General features: G+C 40.6%; 1 protein-coding gene across 2 annotated transcripts in view; it reads right to left on the reverse strand.

The window, feature by feature from the left end:
* Window positions 1–208: 208 nt before the first annotated feature.
* The window catches only part of BMP7 (bone morphogenetic protein 7), a 98,704-nt gene continuing 77,402 nt past the window's right edge, over window positions 209–21,510 (reverse strand). Inside the window, exons 2-7 of one of the 2 annotated variants that reach the window (XM_070940072.1) lie at window positions 19,932–20,124; window positions 10,799–10,947; window positions 6,116–6,313; window positions 4,619–4,695; window positions 2,474–2,584; window positions 209–358 (exon numbers count right to left, since the gene is read on the reverse strand). In XM_070940072.1, coding sequence (XP_070796173.1) covers window positions 209–358; window positions 2,474–2,584; window positions 4,619–4,695; window positions 6,116–6,313; window positions 10,799–10,947; window positions 19,932–20,124 — 878 coding nt within the window. Of the gene's footprint in view, window positions 359–2,473; window positions 2,585–4,618; window positions 4,696–6,100; window positions 6,314–10,798; window positions 10,948–19,931; window positions 20,125–21,510 lie in introns of both variants that reach the window. The other variant, XM_070940071.1, reaches the window with a different exon arrangement.

Consider the following 21,510-nt stretch of genomic DNA (forward strand, 5'->3'; position numbering starts at 1 on the left):
CAATCTAAAGCCAACTTTGTTCAAAGCAGCGCTTGCATCTCAAAAATAATTCCTGAACCTTTGGCCCATTTAGAAATGTTCTTTCTAAGATAGCTTTCCTTTTTTTTTTTCCTCATTTTTTTTCTTTAAAAAAAAAACCTCTCTATTTTATAAAAACAATTCAGTCTACACATTTTGAAATCCCGATATAGCTTTCCTGACTAGGCTGTTAATGGCAGCCACAGGCTCGTACCACCATGTTTCTGTATTTCTTCAAAATGACGTTGGAGCTGTCATCGAAGTAGAGAACGGAAATGGCATTGAGTTGTGTTGGGGCACAGCAAGGCTTCGGCACGGTATCGGGGTTTATAAAGTGAACCTGGAGGCAAAGAAGTTACGAGACATCAAGATGTTTACAAGAATTTAAGGTGAATATTAAATACAAATAGAACACAACAGCACATCAGTTGGGCTACCAGAGAGACTGTAGGAATCCTGGAAACCACTAGATGGCAGGAAAGATACTGAAAACGATGAACTCATTGCTGCCATCTAGTGGTCATTTAAATTTTGCAGCCTGAAAGACGGTTTTCCAGAAATGGACTATGGTTCTTTCCCCCTCCATATCTGCTTCTCTGTTTCTACCACACTGATGTTATAACCACTGCCACTTATAATTGGAAGATCTGCTTTTCTACAAATTTGGTGATCCCCATGCAAGAATTAACAAGGCATTTTTGAACTTTTTTTTTTTTTAATTTGATTTATATGCCGCCCTTCTCCGGAGACTCAGGGTAGCTTACAATGCATTAAGCAATAGCCTTCATACTTTTGTATATTTATACAAAGTCAGCTTATTGCCCCCACAATCTGGGTCCTCATTTTATCTACCTTAGAAAGGATGGAAGGCTGAGTCAACCTTGAGCCTGGTAAGATTTGAACTTACAGTAATTGCAGACAGCTTGATGTTAGTAACAGTGCTTTAGTCTGCTGTGCCACCAGGCTCTGTGAACTTTGAATTGAGCAAGCTCTGTGGGTACTAGACATTGAAAGGTACAGGGTTTTTCAACAGTTACCACCAAGTTCTATTGGAACTTGAGCCAGGAGAGCTGACACCTTGACTTCTGTACTGAGAAGACTATGATTACTGGGCTTAGAAGAAACAGATCTTGCAGAAGATCAACAAGAGTTGTTACATAAGAAAGTCATGAAAGGACAGTGAGCAAGAAGGGTGAGGATAAAAGGCTTTCTGGGTAAATGTTTAGGGTAAATAATATTATTTGCAATATATGTGTATGTTTGTGGGTATTGTGGGTATGTGGTGTATGCACACAACTCACACCCCACTATCATTAATGCAACTCGCACAGCCATAGAAAACACTTGTTTCTGTGAATTTGTGACTGTTCTTTAGATATTCTTCCTAGTCTTGGGAACTGGTGATATGAAGAAATTATTGATATGAAAAATACAATAATCTTTCTCTTCCACTTTTTACTTCTTTCTCTCCTCCTCTCTTTTGTGGGGAAAGCTTTCATTGGATCATTTTATATCCAAGAGATACAGCACTGGGTTTCTCAAATATCTGGATTATTTTCTTAGTACTTTTCAAATTCTCATTCTTGGTGAAAATATAATTAAAAAGGTAAAATAATTCACTTTTATTCACTTTTTATTTTTATGGTGAATTATAAATACATATAGACACATGTTAATTGGTTGAGCTTCACACTCTTTCACCCTGTCAATGTTTCCTCCCATTATTCAACTAGAAGATCCAGTTTTGGCACCTATTATTACCAACACTTGATTTCCTCTGATTGCATGGCAACTTTGGGTGTTGCCCAAAGAAGACAGGTTACCACCATCAAAGTAGCTGAACTAGCTATTCCTGAACTGTCAATGTAGCTGCAAGGTCTTTACTCATAGTGTCAATTAATAATTAGATCTAGTTTATAATCTCAGAGTAACCCAATATCCTCTCCCATGGAATTTTAGCTCCTGATAATCTGTGATGATGGAAAATATCGCTCAAATTTTTCTTATGTCAAGTTTTTTGAGGAAATATGAGAAGTATATTGCTACAAGAAAAATGTGTCTAGTGAGATATATTTGTTTAGCATGAATAAAAACAGTTATCATACCCAACAGGGCAAGAGGAGGAGAGGACAGAAACTGCCATCCTATCTAACAATGGCAAATTGTGGATACATGATTTATATTTGATGATGTTACCTAGTTTGGTAATGAAAGGTCTGCAAGCAAACACCAAGCTCAGAGAGCACCAAGGACTCCACAGAGTTCACCAAATACCGTCTACCCTGGTATCAAACAAATTACCAAATTGAAGATATAAGAAATGCTAATGTGTAATTAATGATTATTTTACTTTCCTGAAATCCATATAGTTCACCTCTCTTATACTTTCTCTTTTAATGGAATGACACTGATCAGGCTACAGAACTGTTGCGAAAGACGCTGAAGATAAACTTACCAGTGTCTGTACAATAGCATGATTTGTTGCATTCATGTAAGAGTTCAATGGAAAAGCACATTCTCCTTCGCAGTAATAAGCAGCATAGCCTTCTGGAGCGATGATCCAGTCCTGGGTGAGGCAGAGAGATGGAGAGGATTTAATAAGCTAAACATCATCATTTTTTTTCGGTCCCCAAAATTCTTGAAATTCATCTGTATACATATAGGACTTTCACTTAAATGGGAATTTAAAACTGAATTGGTTAGATAATATTGTTTTTATTTTAATTTATTTCTGTAGATTGTTTTCCCGCATCCTGTGTTTCTCTTTTAAAAGTTGCAATAAAAGAACGATGATAAAAAGGATGGGGGTTAGGGGAGGTTTACTTTAGCTTAAAACAGTTTAGGGATTATGTAGGCCTAAATTAATGTCTCTGGTCTGTGCTATCATCTAAAGATCAAAAAGAGGGTTAACAAAGCTTAAGCTTCATTTCCTGCCACAGGCACATTCATTTATCCCTAGACCCAGTACAAGGGTATCAACTCCGATGGGGTTGCTGTGGATTTTTTCCCTGTTTCCCCTAAAGCAGTGTTAATTTTAATTGCTTCCCCTAATGCTGAACTGGGAATTCTGGGAGTTGAAGTCCACACCTCTTAAAGTTGCTGAGGTAGAGACACATTGTATTAGAATGACGTTTTTTTACTTTTTTTTTTTTAAACCCTATTATTAGATTTGTATCCATTCCTTATCAGTGGTTAAGGTACCAAACTGGGAGACTGTGAGTTCTAGTTCCATTTTAGGCATGGGAAACACCTGGTTGACTTTGAGCCAATCCCTTTCTCTCAGCCCTACCCACTAAAGGTGGCTTTAAAATTACTGATTCTTTTGGTTTATAAAGAAATTTAAAATTCTGGCATGGTTCAGGAAGAGAGCCTTCTCTCACATCACTCCTGCCCTTTGGAATACACTCCCCCCACCCCCAAAAACGAGGCAGTCCCCCTGGCATGGCATTTCCAAAAAAAAATTGAAGACCTGGCTCTGCCGACTCACTTGGGGTTCGCAGAGGAACACACAACTTTGGTATTGTTCAAAGAAAACCAACTGAGACTCTCCATAGACACACAACTTTGGTGTTGATCAGTACCTCGAAGGCCCTTCCTCTGCCTTTTTAATTTTAATTATTTCATTCCCGTTTACACTGCCTCCTATTGGACTAAAACGCACATGATTTTTACGCTATAATTGTACACCACTCAAAGTGGCTCTTCAAGTGAGATGGGCGATCTCCAGATTTGATATAGAAATTAAAAATAAATAGATAAATACATTAGTGGAACTGAATCTACTACCATGTTTCCCCAAAAATAAGACTGGGCCTTATTTTCTTTTTGGCCCCAAAATAAGCACTAGGGCTTATTTTTTGGGGGGAGACTCTTATTCATTTTTCCCCATGTACGGGAGGCCCACTTCTTCTGCTTGCTTGCAGAGGGGTCAGGATGCTGAGCAGTGGAGCTGCCCCACATGCTCTGCACTGGCTTACTTCAAGCCCCCCGCAGCCAGGCCACCCATGGCCCAATACCTGCCTCGCCTCATGGCCACGGCACCAGAACACCATTAGGCTTTCTGCTCTATTGTGGCTGTGAGCAAACAGAAGTGGGCTGGTGGCCACATGGGCTGCTGCTGCACATGGCTGCTGCTGGTGCTGCCGCTGCGAGGCAGGTGTTGGGTTGTGGATGGCCTGTCTGTGGGGGCCCTGAGGTAAGCTGCTGCGGGCCATGTGGAGCAGCTCCACCATCACAACACCTCGCCTCATGCCTGCAGCACCATGAGCAACCAGACAAAATGGGTGGCCAGCTGTCTGGCTGCGCAGGTTCTTAACTAGGGCTTATTTTGGGGATAGGGTTTATATTAAGCGCAAAAAAAGTGCTAGGGCTTCTTTTCGGGGAAATGGGGTATAAGGAAAGAAAGCTTGCCCTGGAATTATTTGCAAGCAACATGGAAACCTGCATGATTTTACCTGTCAAAACAGGTTTGGCTTTTGTTTTTCTACAGTTTTGGACATAATAGAAAAAGGAAATCACGTTACCCACTTGAAAATTAGTAGACTTAAAGCACAACCTATTATTAGGATCTCTAATTCCAAGTAAAAAAAAGTAGCATTACCTGCCAGCCAAGATCCCTGAAACTGACATAGAGTTCATGTTTCTTGCATGCTTGCCTCTGATCATTGCTGCTGTTTTCTGAGTTGGAGAGCGTTGGGCAGAAAAAGAAGGCAAAGCAAAGTTAGACCAACTGTCTCGCAGCAATCAGTCTGACAATTTTATTAATAACGCATAGACTAGCACTGGGAATGTAGTTACATGCATACACGACTTTTTGAAATATTTTTCTAAAATCATGACAATATCTATAAACAGTGTAATAGAATCCCATGCAATCCTAGAAGGATTTATGTATCTCTCAGCCCCACCCCCACCCCACCAGGATACTGTTGTGGGGAAAATAGGAGGAGGAAGGAGTATTAGGTATATTCACCATCTTGAGTTATTTACAAAAATAATAAAAGTGAGATATAAATAAATAAATAAGAGATAAAAAGGATGCCAAAAATTAATCCATAAAACCTACATATTAATGGTTCCTTAATATTCCTCCAACACATTAATGTATTGATCTGGATTCTATAAACATTTAAACAACAGATGTTGTTTAGGAAGGTGAAGAGAGTTTGAAGAAAATTTGTGAAAGCATAGAATCTCTACACTGCAGCACAGGTGCAATTCCCAAATCCAATAACTTCCTTCTTTCCCTCTCTCCCTCCCTTCTCCGACCCCTTCCTCCCTCCTTTCCTTTCTTCCTTCGTTTCTCTCTCCCTCCTTCCTTTCTTCCCAAGCACAAAATTGTGGTGATGGCCAATCATAAAACTGCCATACGTTGAAAACCAAAACTGGTAAGGTTCCTTCATGGAAGTGTGACTAGGTACATATTCTATAGCTTTCTCTTCATAATATAGACATTGTCTATATCAGAGGTCTTCAACCTTGGCAATTTGAGGACATGTGGACTTCAACTCGCAGAATTCCTTAGCCAGCCATGTTGGCTGGGGAATTCTGGGAGTGTAGTCCACAAATCTTAAAGTTGCTAAGATTGGAGACCCCTGGTCTATATTATTGTTGCAATACTGTACGACAATAAAAATTCAGCCCCTTGGTCTAGTTTTCCAAGCATCATACCTGAAGAGCCCAGGATATAGTCCTTAGCTGTAAGAAAGTGACCTCCAGATGAAACACTGGGAGCAAGATACTTTTTCTTTTCTAGAGTGAACACTGAAAGCAACGTCCCTATTTTGTGCTGAATTCAAAGGGTCATTTTGTTTCAGATTTAGAATGCTCAAAATGGCTATTCTGACCTAAGAACGTTTTACACACTCCAATTGTGCAGTGGAGTTCATTGTGTTTGATAACTAGTTGGTTGCAGAGAAGCATTTCTCAACATCCAAGCATGTTCACAGCAGAGAAAGCCATGCTCGGATTTCGTTTCTTCTCAGCTAAGATAAAAAACAATTTAGGAAGGAGACAAAACTACCAGAAACAACTTCATTTTCTTAACTTAATCCCCAAGATTAATTTTATGGAAATCACAAACCTAATGTTTGCATACCTCCAAGATTTGACACTCGAAAGGCTTCTTGATTTTTAGGTGCCTTTGAACGGTTTTGGTTCCGCTGTTTACCTCCTGTAGAACGAATACTTCGGAGGTGCACTTCGGTAGCTTTGAAAAAGGCCACCGTAAATGGCTGCTTGTTTTGTGGACCATGCCTTCCAATGAGACCAGCAAACTTGGGATTGATGCTTTGTCCTAAGTGGAAAGAGAAAGAAGAGAAGAGAGGCAAATTAGTTTTGCAGATGAATGTTGCCTATTTTCCAGTTATGCCAATAATAATGGAAGCTTCCAATGAACATACATGGTGACACAGTGGTTAGAATACAATACTGCTGGCTAACCAGGGATGCTATTTAGCAGGTTCTGACAGGTTCTGGAGAACCGGTAGCGGAAATTTTGAGTAGTTCGGAGAACCAGCAAATACCACCTCTGGCTGGCCCCAGAGTAGGATGGGAATGGAGATTTTGCAATATCCTTCCCCTGCCACGCCCACCAAGCCACACCACTCCCACCAAGCCACGCCCACAGAACCGGTAGTAAAAGAATTTGAATTCCACCACTGTGACTAACTCTGCCCACAACCAGGAATTCGATCCTGATGGAGACCAAGTTTGACTCAGCCTTCCATCCTTTCAAAGTTGGTAAATTGAGGACCCAGATTGTTGGGGGCAAGATGCTAACATTGTAAACCATTGAGTGTCTATGCTGTAAAGCACTAACTGCTTTTAAGTGCTATTGCTATTCCAATGGAAATTAATGCTAGACGTTTCATACAAGAAATGACTCAATTAAAAAAAAATCATTTTCCATTTTGAAATTTGCCGTTGCTAAAGCAATTACCTCTATTAAAGCTACGTTACTCCAGGTCAACTTCCAATATGAATTTCTCCTACTCTTTGGTTTCTTTAAAAAAAAACAAATGTGGTGGGGGAAGTTTCTTGAGTTCAACCATTTATAATTTAATGTGCTCCTGTTTTTTTGTTTTTAAAAAGAGCCATAAAACTAAGTCCAACAGACTAGAATTCTCCTTGGAAAGTTATTAGTTGAAAATAAAAATGTCCTAAAATAAAAGCTGGTGTGTTTCCAGAAAACATCCATTTGAGAGATAGACAGAAACAGCTTTTTCTTATTAAAAGACATCACAAATAATTTGTTTAGTCTTATGTAAACCAAAGATAATTTTGAGGACTACTGCAACAGTCTTTACATGGGGCTACTTTAACGTTGCAGTTGGCTCAGAATATAGTGGCCCATTTGCTGGTTAGTACACCAACATTAATGGCCCTGGCATATGTTACAAATATGTTTCTGGATACAATTCACACTGCAGATTGCATCAGTGGTGGGATTCAAAATTTTTTACTACCGGTTCTGTGAGTGTGGCTTGGTGGGTGTAGCATGGCTTGGTGGGTATGGCAGGGGAAGGATACTGTAAAATCTCCATTCCCTCCCCATTCCAGGGGAAGGTTACTGAAAAATCCCCATTTCCTCCCAATCAGCTGGGACTCGGGAGGCAGAGAATAAATGGGGGAGGGGCCAGTCAGAGGTGGTATTTACCGGTTCTCTGAACTACTCAAAATTTCCACTACTGGTTCTCCAGAACTGGTCAGAACCTGCTGAATAAAACCTCTGGGTTTCATCCTATGAAGCCCTTTGGGGCTCAGCTCCAAGTATTATTGAGATCTGTCCAATATGAGTATCCCAAAGGAAGGGGCTAATGGTGGTCCATTTTGGGGAAGTAAAGTTGAGGCCTGAAGATCTGTGATGGCTCCTGTTCATGGAACAACCTCAGTTTGGAAGCTAGATTAGACCCCTGTCTAGTAGCCTTCCAGAGATTGGTAAAAGTAGAGTGTATTAAGGGACTTAGGATTTGTTGAAAATCAGACAGTCTATCTTAATAATCAGACAAACTGATGTGGAACAGGATACATGAATGCTCTTAAATGCTTTAGAGATCTAGCCCCCAAGTTTGTAATGCAAAGGAACTTATCAACACTTTGTGAGACCATCTCACCATCATTTAACTGCCAGGATAGAAGACGGATTTTTCAGAGGAAATTTATTCATACCAATTCCAAATAATACCAGTGGATTTCTGGGGCACACGGTGGTCACCAAAAATATGGCAATTTTTAAAACTCCCTAGCATACCCATTTAGTCAATAATGCCTATAATATCAATAATATTTAATCTATTCAGTTGTTCAGTAATGCTGGGCCAAATCATTCATTCTTAAATATCGGAAGTATAGATTTGGAAAATTTGACACAGGATTTAGCAGTCATCGTTTTCTTTCTTAAATGGTATTTTATAGATAATTTAAGAAATAGATTTTATTTAATTTAATAAATCTTTTAAGTCAGCAGTCCACAATTTTTGCGGCTTCGCAGCTCGGGGAGAGGGGAACTGGGCCGCATGAACAGTGGGCTAGCGCCAGTGGTGGGTTGCCCCCGGTTCGCACCGGTTCTATAGAACCGGTAGTAAAACCAACATGAGGCTCCGCCCTCTGACCCTGACGTCATGAAAATGCTTCTGCACTTGTGCAGAAGAGTGTGCGAGTTCACACGTGAAGCTCGCACACGCGGCCCTGTTGCGAACCAGTAAGGTAAGTAGAACCCACCCCTGGCTAGCGCACATGTCTGCGCAGCGGCCCACTTGTCACACAGCCTGATTCCGACTAGGCCACAGCCTGGTAGTGGCCTGTGGCCCAGGGCTTGGGGACCCCTGTTTTAAGTAAAAAAAAAAAAAAAAGCTCTCATTCCTATCTGTAGTAACTCCCTATCTTGGGCTCTAATCTCATTATAGTGGAAGTTCCTTTGCAGTCACTCTGATGATTTCTCATGAAGTCTTTAGAGAAGAATATAGTTATATTAATTTTAAAGCAATACCCTTCATTTAGATGACAAGATGCAAATATGCTTCAAACTAGCTGTGGCTCTGAGTCTACATTCATTGGACATTTCCTTAGCTAGGGAGGCCAATAAATTGCACAGGATTTACTGCCCAGCATGTATGTCTAGTATCAAGCTGCATAAGAGTTTTCTTCAACTTGCCACCGCAATGAGACAAACAGGATATGAACGAGTATGTAAGAAATCAAGTTAACTTTACAAAGTCAGCTATTACTCCAATATAATGTCAGGAAGGAAAGCATTCACGGACTTAGAAGATAACAGAATGCCTGAGGCTAATGGATTACTTTAGCCTTTCTTGCATTGCTTCATTTAACCAAACTTTTTAAGAATAAACAAAAACTCACTAAAATTCCCTCCTTCCCCTCTTTCTTTCTTTCTTTCTTTCTTTCTTTCTTTTTCTTTTCTTTCTCTTTCTTTCTTTCTCTTCCTTTCCTCCCTTCTTTCTTTTTCTTCCTTCCTTCCTTCTACCATTGTTCCTTCCTTCCATCTACCATTGTTGGATTTAACTATCAAAGAATGCCATGTTTCCCTGAAAATAATACCCGGTCTTATATTTTTTTGAACCACGAAATAAGCGCTTGGCCTTATTTTTGGGGAGGTCTTATTATTTTGGGGTGCATGGAGCAAGATGGGGCTCCTCTTGCTATCTTACCTGAATTCCAGCTGTTTTTAAATATTTTCGTGGAGGGCTTATTTTCAGGGGGAGGCTTATTTTAGCGCATGCACTCAAAAGCCCGATTGGGCTCATTATCAGGGGATGTCTTATTTTTGGGGAAACAGGGTAGAATTTGTGATCTATATACCTTGTCTATAACCTAACCTGGATGAAACAGTGCATTATAGGGTGACAATTTTTTAACTAATTTGACTATCTTAAGAATGTGTCCAAAATCCCATGGAATTGAAATCTGGAAAAATTATGGTAGCTTCAGTGCTGACATACTGCCATCCAGAAGTTCAATAGGCCATTCCCATCCTAGCTTTCTGGAGACTGGGTACATCAATCCTACCAATGGCTGCCAAAGGTAGTCAACCATGAGCAAGCTATCAGGAAGTCAGAAGTCATTTCCACTCTCACTGATTTTCTGCCTTGGTCATTCTGTTTCCCTGTTTAAGTAAGAAAATATCTCCAAAACGATGACCAAATAGGTCATGAGTTGTCTAGTTACTATTGAATGTGAGCTTATGTTTCAGTTAGAACTTCAAAATGCCTTCAAAACCATCCCATCTAGACTCAAATCTCCATGAGGTGAATGAAATGACCATAAGACTCAAGTCAACGCCCACATGTACTTTTCTTACATTAACAAATTTAGCTTGTTCTTATTAGTCTTCATTCAGTCTAAGGAGGAAGATGTCAGATTCTGATAGTTTCTTTGTATCATCAGAGGCAAAAACAAAACAAGAAATTACTTGACCTAAAGGATTTAGCTAAGATGACTTCCAGGTGCACGTAATAATCTTTGGAGAGCCAATGGAAAGTCTAAACCAGGTTTGAAAACCATTTTGGGAGAGATAAAGGGGAATAATTGAAGCTAAATCAGTGAAGAAGACAATAACTAACCAAGGACCTTGTTTTCCTTTTTATGAATCTTCATCCAGATATAGGTCATGCAGCCTTACAACAGAGGACACCTTTGAATAAACAACCATCCTCTCTACCAGGGGGACACATGAAAGTAACACCATCTCTAAATACAACTGGTTATTATCCCAAGCACAAATTGTAAAAGATTTGCCAAAATGTTATTTTCTTATACTCACCATCTATACTCTCCACTGATAGCTGCAGGCCAAGATTGTGCTGCGGATTTACCACCCAGTGATTACTAGTTGCTGTAATATCAAATACCAGCCAACCTTCTTCTTCAGCCCAAATTGTACGAGTATCAAGTAAGAACAAATCTGAATCCCTAGAGACACAAAATAAAAGGAAAATGGGAGAGAACATCTTTCAAAATTTCTAGAATTAAGATTGTGTGTGTGTGTGTGTGTGTGTGTGTGTGTGTGTGTGTGTGTGTCTGTCTGTCTGTCTGTCTGTCTGTCTGTCGTGATGGCTCAGTGGTTAAAGGCACTAAACTTGTCAGCTAGAGAGCTGACAGCCTGAGTTTGAGATCCGAGCACCATGCAACGGTGTGAGCTCCCATTCCTTGCTCCAGCTCCTGCCCACCTAGTAGTTTGAAAGGATGCAAATGCCAAGTAGACTAATAGGTACCACTTTTACAGACATTTTCTGTAAAACCATTTCATTTCCTGCAAGGACTTGAAAAATGGAGAGCAATCCACAACCTGTTGGCTCAAACATTCTTTGCAATTCCCAGAAGACTTGCTGACAGTGCCTCTAAAATCTGGCAACTTTCCACCAAGTATTTGCAGCATATCTTTCTGCTCCTTTTAGACTGGAACAAGGACAATTATTATCAATTGAGGTTTAACTACAATCATATTCAAAAAATCCAAGTCTCAAAGAAAAGAAAGCTTTGTCCACTGCAGTCCTTCTTATCTAAAAGTAGATAAGAAGCAACTTCTGAAACAGGGGTCTCCAACCTTGGCAACTTTAAGATTCATGGACTTCAACTCCCAACTTTAAGACTTGTGGACTTCAAGCTGGCTGAGGAACTCTGGGAGTTGAAGTCCACAAGTCTTAAAGTTGTCAAGGTTGGAGACCCCTGTTCTAGAATTCCATGTAGGAGTTGCTAAAGCTATTAATTCACCATAAAATCTGGTGACCATCATCTACAACAGCAGAAGCTTCCAGGTAGATTTGAGATGCAGTTCTACTTAAGGCAGTTATATATGATGAAGGCTTCACTTAAAGCTTTGCATAGTAATCCTTGACTTACAACCAATTTACATTACAATTTAGTGACTATTCAAAGTTACAACTGCATGAAAAAGTGACTTATGACCAGTTCTCACACTAATGACCACTGCATCATACCCACAGTCATGTGATCAATTTGGGGGCATTTGGCAACTTGTTTGCCTCTATGACATTTACAGCACCCTGGGGTCATGTGATCACCACTTGCAACCTTCCCTATTGGCCTCCAGCAAGCAAAGTCAATGGGAGAAGCCAGATGTGTTTAACTATCACATAATTCACTTAACTGTAGTGATTTGCTTACAACTGTGGCAAAAAGGTTGTAAAATTGGGTGTGATTCATTTAACAACAGCCTTGCTAGCAATGTAAATTGTGGTCGTAAGGTGAGGTCTACTTGTAGAATGCACCACGTAAGGTACATGCACAATGCTTTAGTCTACCCTACCATCTTGGCACAACTGAGGAAGCTGGAGCCCAATTGAGTGTTGAAACCCACAAATCCTAAAATAAATACTGGGTTATACTTCAACTGTTTTGAATGAGGATATCATCCCATCGATCCTTTCTCAGCTCTATGGATGGTATCATATATCATTTCATAGCATGTCATAGCATGTCACATCATACTTCTATGTTCTTGTTCATGCTCATTTTTGGACTGTGGTGACCCACATGCTATTCTAGAACTTAACAGTGTCCTTAATTCTCACCCCAGACAAACTGTACATTCCTCATACAATCCATTTTGTAGTAAATATAGGCCACTTGGAAGTTGCAACCGTTTGTGCAAGGTTCATAATTGGATACACCAACACGCCGGCTTCATTTACAAGCCCGTTTTGCTGACTTGCATACACCATCTTGCCAAACAGCCTGTGAACACGTTTGCATAGATATTTGCGTAACTAAATTACTTTGTGTGGGTTCCAACTGAAGCAAAGATAAGCCCATCTGTGTGGTTATGAAAATCTTAGGGCGCTTTATAAATTCTTGAACGACTACTGCTACTATCAGTAGAATGGTTGTTTATAGATAAAAGAAGCACCAAGCCACAAAGCATACTCATATAAAAAAAAAAAGGCAGAGGTGTGGAATTTAATATTCAACAAAGGAGTAGAGCAACCTCAAGAGTAAGCACAAAGATCAAGAAAGAAAATCATGAGGTCCGAGACAGAAGCAATATCTAGATTACTTCTTTCTGATCTGCGCAGTTACGTATGTGAGTTTCTTGCTTGAACAGAAGAACTTCTGGACCATCTACAACAAACCTAAAGTCTCACATCTGGGACTGCCTCAAGACCAGATGAAGGAGAGTATGCGACGACGTGACGGTAAGCACTTTCTCTTGCAAGTTTTCAACAACAGGAATATATTAAGCAAATTCAGCTGTGATCAACAGTTTACCCATTCGAAATTAAGTCTGGGTGAAGCATTACTAAATTCAACTGAGTTTTCCTAAACCGGCTGGTAAGCTCTCTCGTTTCAGCCTTTTAAATGAAAACTAATGAGGCAATTATCATCAAGGTTTTATGGGTGGCACACCAATACTCAACCATCTGGCAGAGCAGAGGTATTCATACTTTTTTTGTGCTGGTAGATTCTGAAAGCACTTTATGGGCATTTTCAGAAATTACCAGGCGTTGTAGATGGGATTTACCAGAAGGCAAACAAATGAGAATATTCCCAATCACCTGCTTTAGTTTTCTTGCATGCTCCTTTACCACTTCTGCTGACCTTGTCCTATTCTGGGAAGATCAAGTATTGGGTTGTGAACTCCTTATCATTTTATTTCATAAGTATAGCATATAAAGAGTCGGGAAGAGTTCTTTAAATGGGGCTAGAGGCTTGGGGCTTGGCTTTGCAGCATGGTATTTTTACATGTGATTTTTAATTAAAAGTAATTGAGCTAAGCATGGAATCTGCCAATCTTCTTCTCATCCTTACTAGTACCTATCTCTTCCCACTTAGGGCTATATCCATGTTGCTTGCATCTTTACAACCTATATTGTTTTTACTGTTTCTTAGTATGATTTGATTGCTTATTAGTATCCTATGACTATCACTAAGTGTTGTATCTTATGATTCTTGACGAATATATTTTATTTTTTCTTTATGTACATTGAGAGCAAAGACAAATTCCTTCTCTGTCCAATCACACTTGGCCAATAAAGAATTCTATTCTATTCTATATCCAGGCACCCTAGGACTCAGATCTTTCTTCTTTCTATCTATCTGTCCATCCATCTTTAGAACCGCCCATCGCCCTCACAACTCTGGATAATTAGGGCAGAGATGCCAAGCTGATCTCTGAGAAGCTTTTGTTCTGTTTTGTGACATTGATCCTCATATAACAGCTAGCCACCAGAGGATTTTTTAAGGAGCTGGGAAATTCTAAATCCCCAACTGAAAGATCTTTCTGTAGATATTGAAGCAGAAGATAAAATAATGTGATGTAATCAATTTGATCAGCAAATCTGATCAAGGTGAAAAGACTTAACAATTTTAAAAGTACTTTCCCTAATAAAGTCCTAATCCTATCTATCCTCAATGAATTGCACACTTTTTATCTTCAGAGAACTTTTTCTACATCAGACAGTTACTTCTCCATTTTCAAAACAATCCTAGTGTATTATATAGAAATGTTACGTACACCACAGAATGCATATTCAGATAGTTTGGAAGACAAGGACTAACTCTTGATCGGCAACCTTGATTTAATAAAAAGCATATCTTAAGACAAGATCTTCAGATCATAACTTTGTGGGGCTTGTGGACAAATCTGAAATTATGAAAGAGATAAATTGCTGCGCCATGGTTGCTCATTACTTTATAACAATTTGATTATATATGTGGGGCCCAGCAACATTCCTGGAAATTAATTGTGCTTCAGGCTGGCAAACTGCTTTACGGTGTGCTATCATTTCACTCTCTTTTTAAATTAAAATCATATTTTAGACAAATCAGATAGCATAGGCAGCCTTGGGAGCCCCAAGGTCTGTAAGCACCATGTGGGGGACCCAGGTACAGTTGCATCTTAGAAAGACTGGTTATGGTACATCAGCCAGTCACTTTTCAAGAAAATGCAGCAACTATTTCTAATCATCCCATCAGGGTGTCCCTACTAAAACAGTCGTTGGCTGCTAGAGTCTTTCTGAAGATTTACGGTTTTGAGAAGATTTTGCATTGCAAATGGAACAAAATGTGCCCTGTATGTTCGTAAAATAAATACACACATGAGCAAGGAACTCCGTGTCAGCCCTTCAAGGCAGGCCACCCTAAGAAACAGACACCAAAAGAAATATTAGAATTCTATTTTATTATAGTAACAGAATCTAAAAAGGTAAAGGTTCGCCTCACACATATGTGCTAGTTGTTCCCGATTCTAGGGGGCAGTGCTCATCTCCGTTTCTAAGCCAAAAACCCAGTGCTGTCCGAAGACGTCTCCATGGTCATGTGGCCGGCATGACTAAATGCCAAAGGTACACGGACCACTGTTACCTTCCCACCAAAGGTGGTCCCTATTTTTCTACTTGCATTTTTTACGCGCTTTCGAACGGCTAGGTTGGCAGAAGCTGGGACAAGGAACGGGAGCTCACCCCATTATGCTGCACCAGGGATTTGAACCGCTGAACTGCCATCCTTTCGATCGACAAGCTCAGCATCTTAGCCACTGGGCCACTGCGTCCCTTTAACAGAATCTACACCCCCAGATTTAAGAGTAACAGTAGTTAGTGATAAAGGTAAAAACCCCAATTCTACCCAATCTCATCTGGCCTCTTTATAAATTACCTGTAAGGTAACAAGAAAGACATCTGCATGAATTCTGCTACCAGACAGAGCAGTCGATGTTCAGCTTAATTGATCAGGACGGGTGGTCCTTTGAAAATTGGGGCATCAAACTCTCCCCTTCCCCTTTGACAGAGTCAACTTAGAAACAGACAAAAGCTTTTTGGCCAATTTGTGCCAAGACCTCACTGCTCATCAGCCAGGCTCTAATGTTGAATTCTATTGGTGTTGTGGCCCACCAGCGGCCTGCGCGGCTTGTGGCTGATCCCGACGACGAGGAGGCTGGTGTGGTGTCGCGCCAGCAGCCTGTGCAGCCGGCGCTCGCGTCGGGCAGCAAGGAGGCTGAAGAGGATGTGGTGCCAGAGGCAGAGACTCAGCCAGGGCCTTCAGAACCTCCAGAGGCTCCTTCAAGTGCAGAGAGTGAAGTGGAGGAGCCTCTCCTCAATGCTCGAGCACGCAGGGCTGCCAAAAGGCAGGAGTGGCTACTCAGGAGGAGGAGGTCTCCTAAAGAGTAAGGCTTGGGGCTAATTGGCCACTCCCTTAGCCTATTTAAGTCACACACAGTTAGCAATTGTTGCTGGAAACAACGTTTAATTATTAGGCAGAGCATTTTGGAGAGTGAGTTTCTTATCACATCTTGGTTTCTGGGCTGGTTGCCAAACTTTGTCGGACTTTGTTTATTCTTTGTACTTTATATCAGGCTGATAAGGACATTTGCACTGAAAGCCTGCATTTTGAAAGGGGTCTGTTTGTAATAAACGAAGTTTTTGGAGCTTGGTGTGTGTCACACTCCTTGGGATCCAGAGCTGGGGCAGAACAATTGGTGAGTTTTCAAATCAAGGAGCAATAACAGGAAACATGGATGACGAAGCACTACACTCAGCCTTAAATGTTGAGATCTGATGTGGAATTTCCAAGATTTCACTTGACTGGACTTCCTTGATTCAACCATCTTCTATTACTCACAAACCTACTTCATGGATGTTTACTTTTTGGGGAATGGGTCAAACAGACATTTCTTGAAAATTACTACTTGGGTTAACCTTATATGGGGAAAAGCTACCCCTCCCCTTTTTTTCATTTTCATTCCCTTGTTAAAATGAAGGCATGACATGGCCCAGTGCAGGCCATGAGTCAGCTGGGAAGCTGTAGAATACATCTGTTTTCCTGCAGTTACTTAGATTCCTGCGTACGCAGTGAGTCTGGAGGGAAACCCCCTCAGGAATAGAGATCAAAGGGAATCATCTTTCCCACACTTATTTGGAACTTTTCTGTCCTGGTATCTCATAATATACTCAGCAGCAATAATGGATTAGCAGTCTTGGAAGAAGAGCGTCCATTTTATGGAAGTCATTCCAAACTAAATAATTTGTTTGCTTCATCTCCTATTTTTAACCCCAAAATTAGAAGATTTATTGTTTATTCAGGAGACTTAAAACAAAGATAAATTACGTAGGTATGCCAATTAACACATTGAATATCTATCTATCTATCTATCTATCTATCTATCTATCTATCTATCTATCTATCTATCAATCAATCTATCCATCCATCCTAGAACAATAGGATTGGGAAGGACTTGGAGGTCTTCTAGTCCAACCTCTTGCTCAAGGATTCTGGAGAAATGACTGCCCAAACTCTTCTTAAAAATCTCCAGTGATGGAGCACCCACAATTTCCCAAGGCAAGTCATTTCACTGATTAATTGTTCTCACTGTCAGGAAATTTCTTCTTAGTTCTACGTTGGATCTCTCGTTGATCATCTTCCACCTGTTACTTCTTATCCTGTTCACGTTGACTGTTTTCACTAATATATGGTGGAATTTTGGCTTTCATATTAAATCTGATATTAAAAAATGAATGATGTCCAACTTCATTCAGCATAGAAGAAATAAAATGTTACAGCCTCAAACTTTTGCTTTACATTTCTAAATGTTTCTATCTATCTATCTATCTATCTATCTATCTATCTATCTATCTATCTATCTATCTATCTATCTATCTATCCATCCATCCATCCATCCATCCATCCATCCATCTACCTACCTACCTACCTACTGTGTTGACACAGTGGTTAGAATGCAGTAATGCACTGGCTCAAGATTGACTCAGCCTTCCATCCTTCCAAGATCAGTAAAAAGAGGATGCAGAGTGTTAAGGACAATATGCTGACTCTGTAAAACTGCTTAGAGCAGGCTGTAAAGCACTGTGAAGCAGTGTCTAAGTGCTATTGATATCTATCTATTGATTTACAGAAGAAGACATATGTCTTTGTTTAGAAGTAAACCGTAGGAAGGTTTGAGCAGCATAGTATACTCTTACCTCAAAGGATTTATCTTTGGAGGAAGTTTAGAAGCTCCTGAGATACCTTCACTATGACCCCCTAAGTAGACAGCTCCTATTTACTCAGAGGAGATTCTTCATCTTTGTTTCCTGAGACAGAGCTCTTTTGTTGGAATAAAATCAATGGGATGATGGGCAGCAAAAGAGATGGTAATAGCTAGGCAAAGGAATGCTCTGTGGTGTTATCTAGCTTGGTAATGAAACATCTACAAGAAAACCACCAAGGAAGGCAAATATACATGTCCCATGTTGCAGGATCCAATTTGGGTCAGTCACAGGAACCAGAAGTTTAGTCTTCTGAACTTTCAGACTTGTGCTACAGCTGGATGAGGATGGGCTCCAGCATGAGTCCAAAAGCTTGGAAGATTAAGCCTTTGGTCCCTGGTGACCGATCAGATTGAAGCCTGCAAAACCACCAAGCTCAGAGAGCACCAAGGACTTCAAAGGAATGCTCTCTTGAGAAACAGATCAGAGTAAAGGCTTACTCATCAGTGGGAACTCTACAAAAGCTTCTCTTCAGATCTTCAGTTGAGCATCCTAGTTGCTGATGCACTGGTGTTGACCTTTGGCCTAGCATTAGAGTCTGCTTACAGCTAGACCGTTTGTTTGAACTCCTGAATGAACTTTAGATTGCTTACTGGCTCTGATATAAGTAACTGATCTGAAAACCTGACCTGGTTACAGAACAGACACAACAAATAGCTAAAGTTTCCATCCATATTTTACATGCCACCAACCACATCATTATTAGAATGTCTTACAGGCATTGCAACACTTCAAGTAAACAGAATCATAGAATCAGATGAGGTTGTTGTTTTCAGCCAGTCTAGAGAAAAGAAGGACTAGGGGTCACGTGATAGCAGTATTCCAGTATTTGAGGGGCTGCCACAAAGAGGAGGGGGTCAACTTATTTTCCAAAGCACCAGAAGGCAAGGCAAGAAACAATGGATGGAAACTAATCAAGGAGAGAAGCAACCAGGAATTAAGGAGAAACTTCCTAACAGTGAGGATAATTAACCAGAGGAATAGCTTGCCTTCAGACCTTGTGGGTGCTTCATCACTGGGGGGTTTTAAGAAAAGACTAGACAGCTATCTGTCTGAAATGGTATAGAGTCTTCTGCTTCAGCAGAGGGTTAGACTAGAAGACCTCCAAGGTCCCTTCCAGCTCTATTCTGATTGACTCCTCAGTGAAGGATACACTGATAGATCCTATGCTCAAAGAGTGATGGGGAATCTAGCACCTATCTTAATAATTCATTTCACTATCCAGTATCCATTGCTCTGTTACTATTTTTGAACTTTCAATTGGAATTTCCTTTCCTACTATTTAAATCTGCCTTTGGAGTTTCACTGCTAAAGTCTGTCATATTAAGCCATCCTCAAGAAGGGTAAGGGCTTCCAACACGATTCAGATAGGAGGAAATCCTGCAACTCTGACCAAATTCTGAAAGTTTAGCAAAATGAGCCCTGTATGGCTAGCCAGTTGAAGCAACGGAGTCACCAAGCAGTCTTTTACTCCGCATGGAATGGGCCTAATCTTCCTACCTGTTTCATAAGCAAGTTCTACATTAATTAAACCAACTGCTCTTCAAAGGCTTACACCTCAATTCTTGATTATCACTTCAAAGCTAAATTCATTAAATACACAAGTATAGTTGCATTTTAAGGGGGATAATTAAGCTGAACAGAAACAGCCTCTGGAGGTCAAGGGCTAAAACAGAGTTTCCGTATCATCTCAACAAAGGAAGTTTCAAAAGATCACCTCACACATTCAGCCCCGAGTCTTTAGATGAGGAGATACTAAATAAGAAGCATCACAGACTCTCTCCCTCCCTCTCTCTCTCTCACACACACACATTGTTACAGGCATCACTGAACTATATTTCATTCTACAATCTCTTGGGTTTCCAGCACCAACTCAAATGAGGTCTTTTAGTCACTCACCTTCCTGGATGTTCTTGGAGGACCTGATAGACACTGATTTGGAATGTTTCGTTATCAAAACGTTCTCTAATGTAGTCCTTGTAAATTCGAAACTCAGCTGCAGTTACTGCTTCACCCTCGGGGATCCTAGAGAGGTCAAATCGGAACTCACGACGATGACTACGCTGATGATAGAACTCCTTGTCATGTTCCACTGCAGAAAGAAAAGCAAATTATTGGCTCCAATAATTTTTCAATGACTCATACACTATCCAATGGCAGAATTAACATCTATGCATTAACAAAGAAAATGTTTGGTGGAAAAGAAAATGTATCCACAGGATAGGAAGATATTACTACTCACAACACATTTTAAACCTTTGCAGAAACCTTGTGGAGTGGGTGTCTGCTGGTTATTCAAATTAGATGGACATGCCAAATATTGGGAAGTATCTGTTCACTCTTGCTCCCTGACTGAGAAACCAAGCCAATCCAGTCTGAATTTCAGATTCACAAACCCTAACTAAACTAAAAAATATACAGTATATAATACAAAGTACAATATGGATGATAAACCAGATGTACATTACTGATCATCTCTGGATCTCGTGTAGACTTTAGAATATTGCTATTCCCATATACCCTGTTTCCCCCAAAATAAGACATCCCCTGATAATGTGCTTTTGAGCACATGGCAATAAGGCCAGCACTTACTTCAGGGTTCAAAAAAATATAAGACAGGGTCTTATTTTCGGGGAAACACGGTAGTGGGCAGGCAGAAATGGCTTTATTGGTCCATCTTAGAAAGTTATTAGTATCCGCTCTCATTGCAGTTTCTAGGAGGGCATATAGCAAGGGTGTCAAACTCAACACCCGGGGGCTGGATCTGGTCCATGTGCTTAGATTTGGCCCACGGGGCCACCCTGGAAACAGGAAAGGACCGGCCTGTGGTTCCTCTGCCAGTGAAAGCGGAGCTAGGAGGGCCGCGGGGGGCCCTCCCAAGCTCTGTTTTCACTGGCGGAGGGTTGCAGAAGGCCGTTGCAGCCAAAAATGGAGCTCGGGAGCCCGTTTTAGCTGGCAGAGAGCTAGGGCCACCACAGGCACACCAACATGAGTGACGTCAAGCTGGCCACACCAGGGGTGGGTTCTAAAATTTTTTACTACCAGTTCTGTGGGCGTGGTTTATTTTGTGGGCATGGCTTGATGGTCATGTGACAATTATTTAGGATTTAGCAGAGGTACTGGTCTACCAGGCTTTTTTATTTTTATTTTATTTTATTTTATTTTATTTTATTTTTATTTTTTATTTCATTTATTTTTACAGGCACTGATCTACTCATGTATTTTTGCAGGCACTGGTCTACTCATTTGTTTTCTTTTAACACTGATCAGCTGTAGGGCGGCCCTTTGAAGCCCCGCAGCAAGAGTTTAAACAGTTTTTTTCCAGCTAGCCATCAGCTGGGACTCAGGAGGCAGCAATAGATTGGGGGTGGGGCCAAATAAAAGGTAAGAATAACGCGGGGGGGGTGGGGGGCGCGGTGCGGTGCGGGAGGGCAGAACCGGTTCGGTGTTGTCATATCATCACTGCTACCGGCTCAGG

The sequence above is a fragment of the Pituophis catenifer genome, unplaced genomic scaffold, assembly GCF_029215685.1.
Source record: "Pituophis catenifer annectens isolate HBS135680 unplaced genomic scaffold, rPitCat1.0.hap2 SCAF_3, whole genome shotgun sequence".
Classification (NCBI taxonomy): domain Eukaryota; kingdom Metazoa; phylum Chordata; class Lepidosauria; order Squamata; family Colubridae; genus Pituophis; species Pituophis catenifer.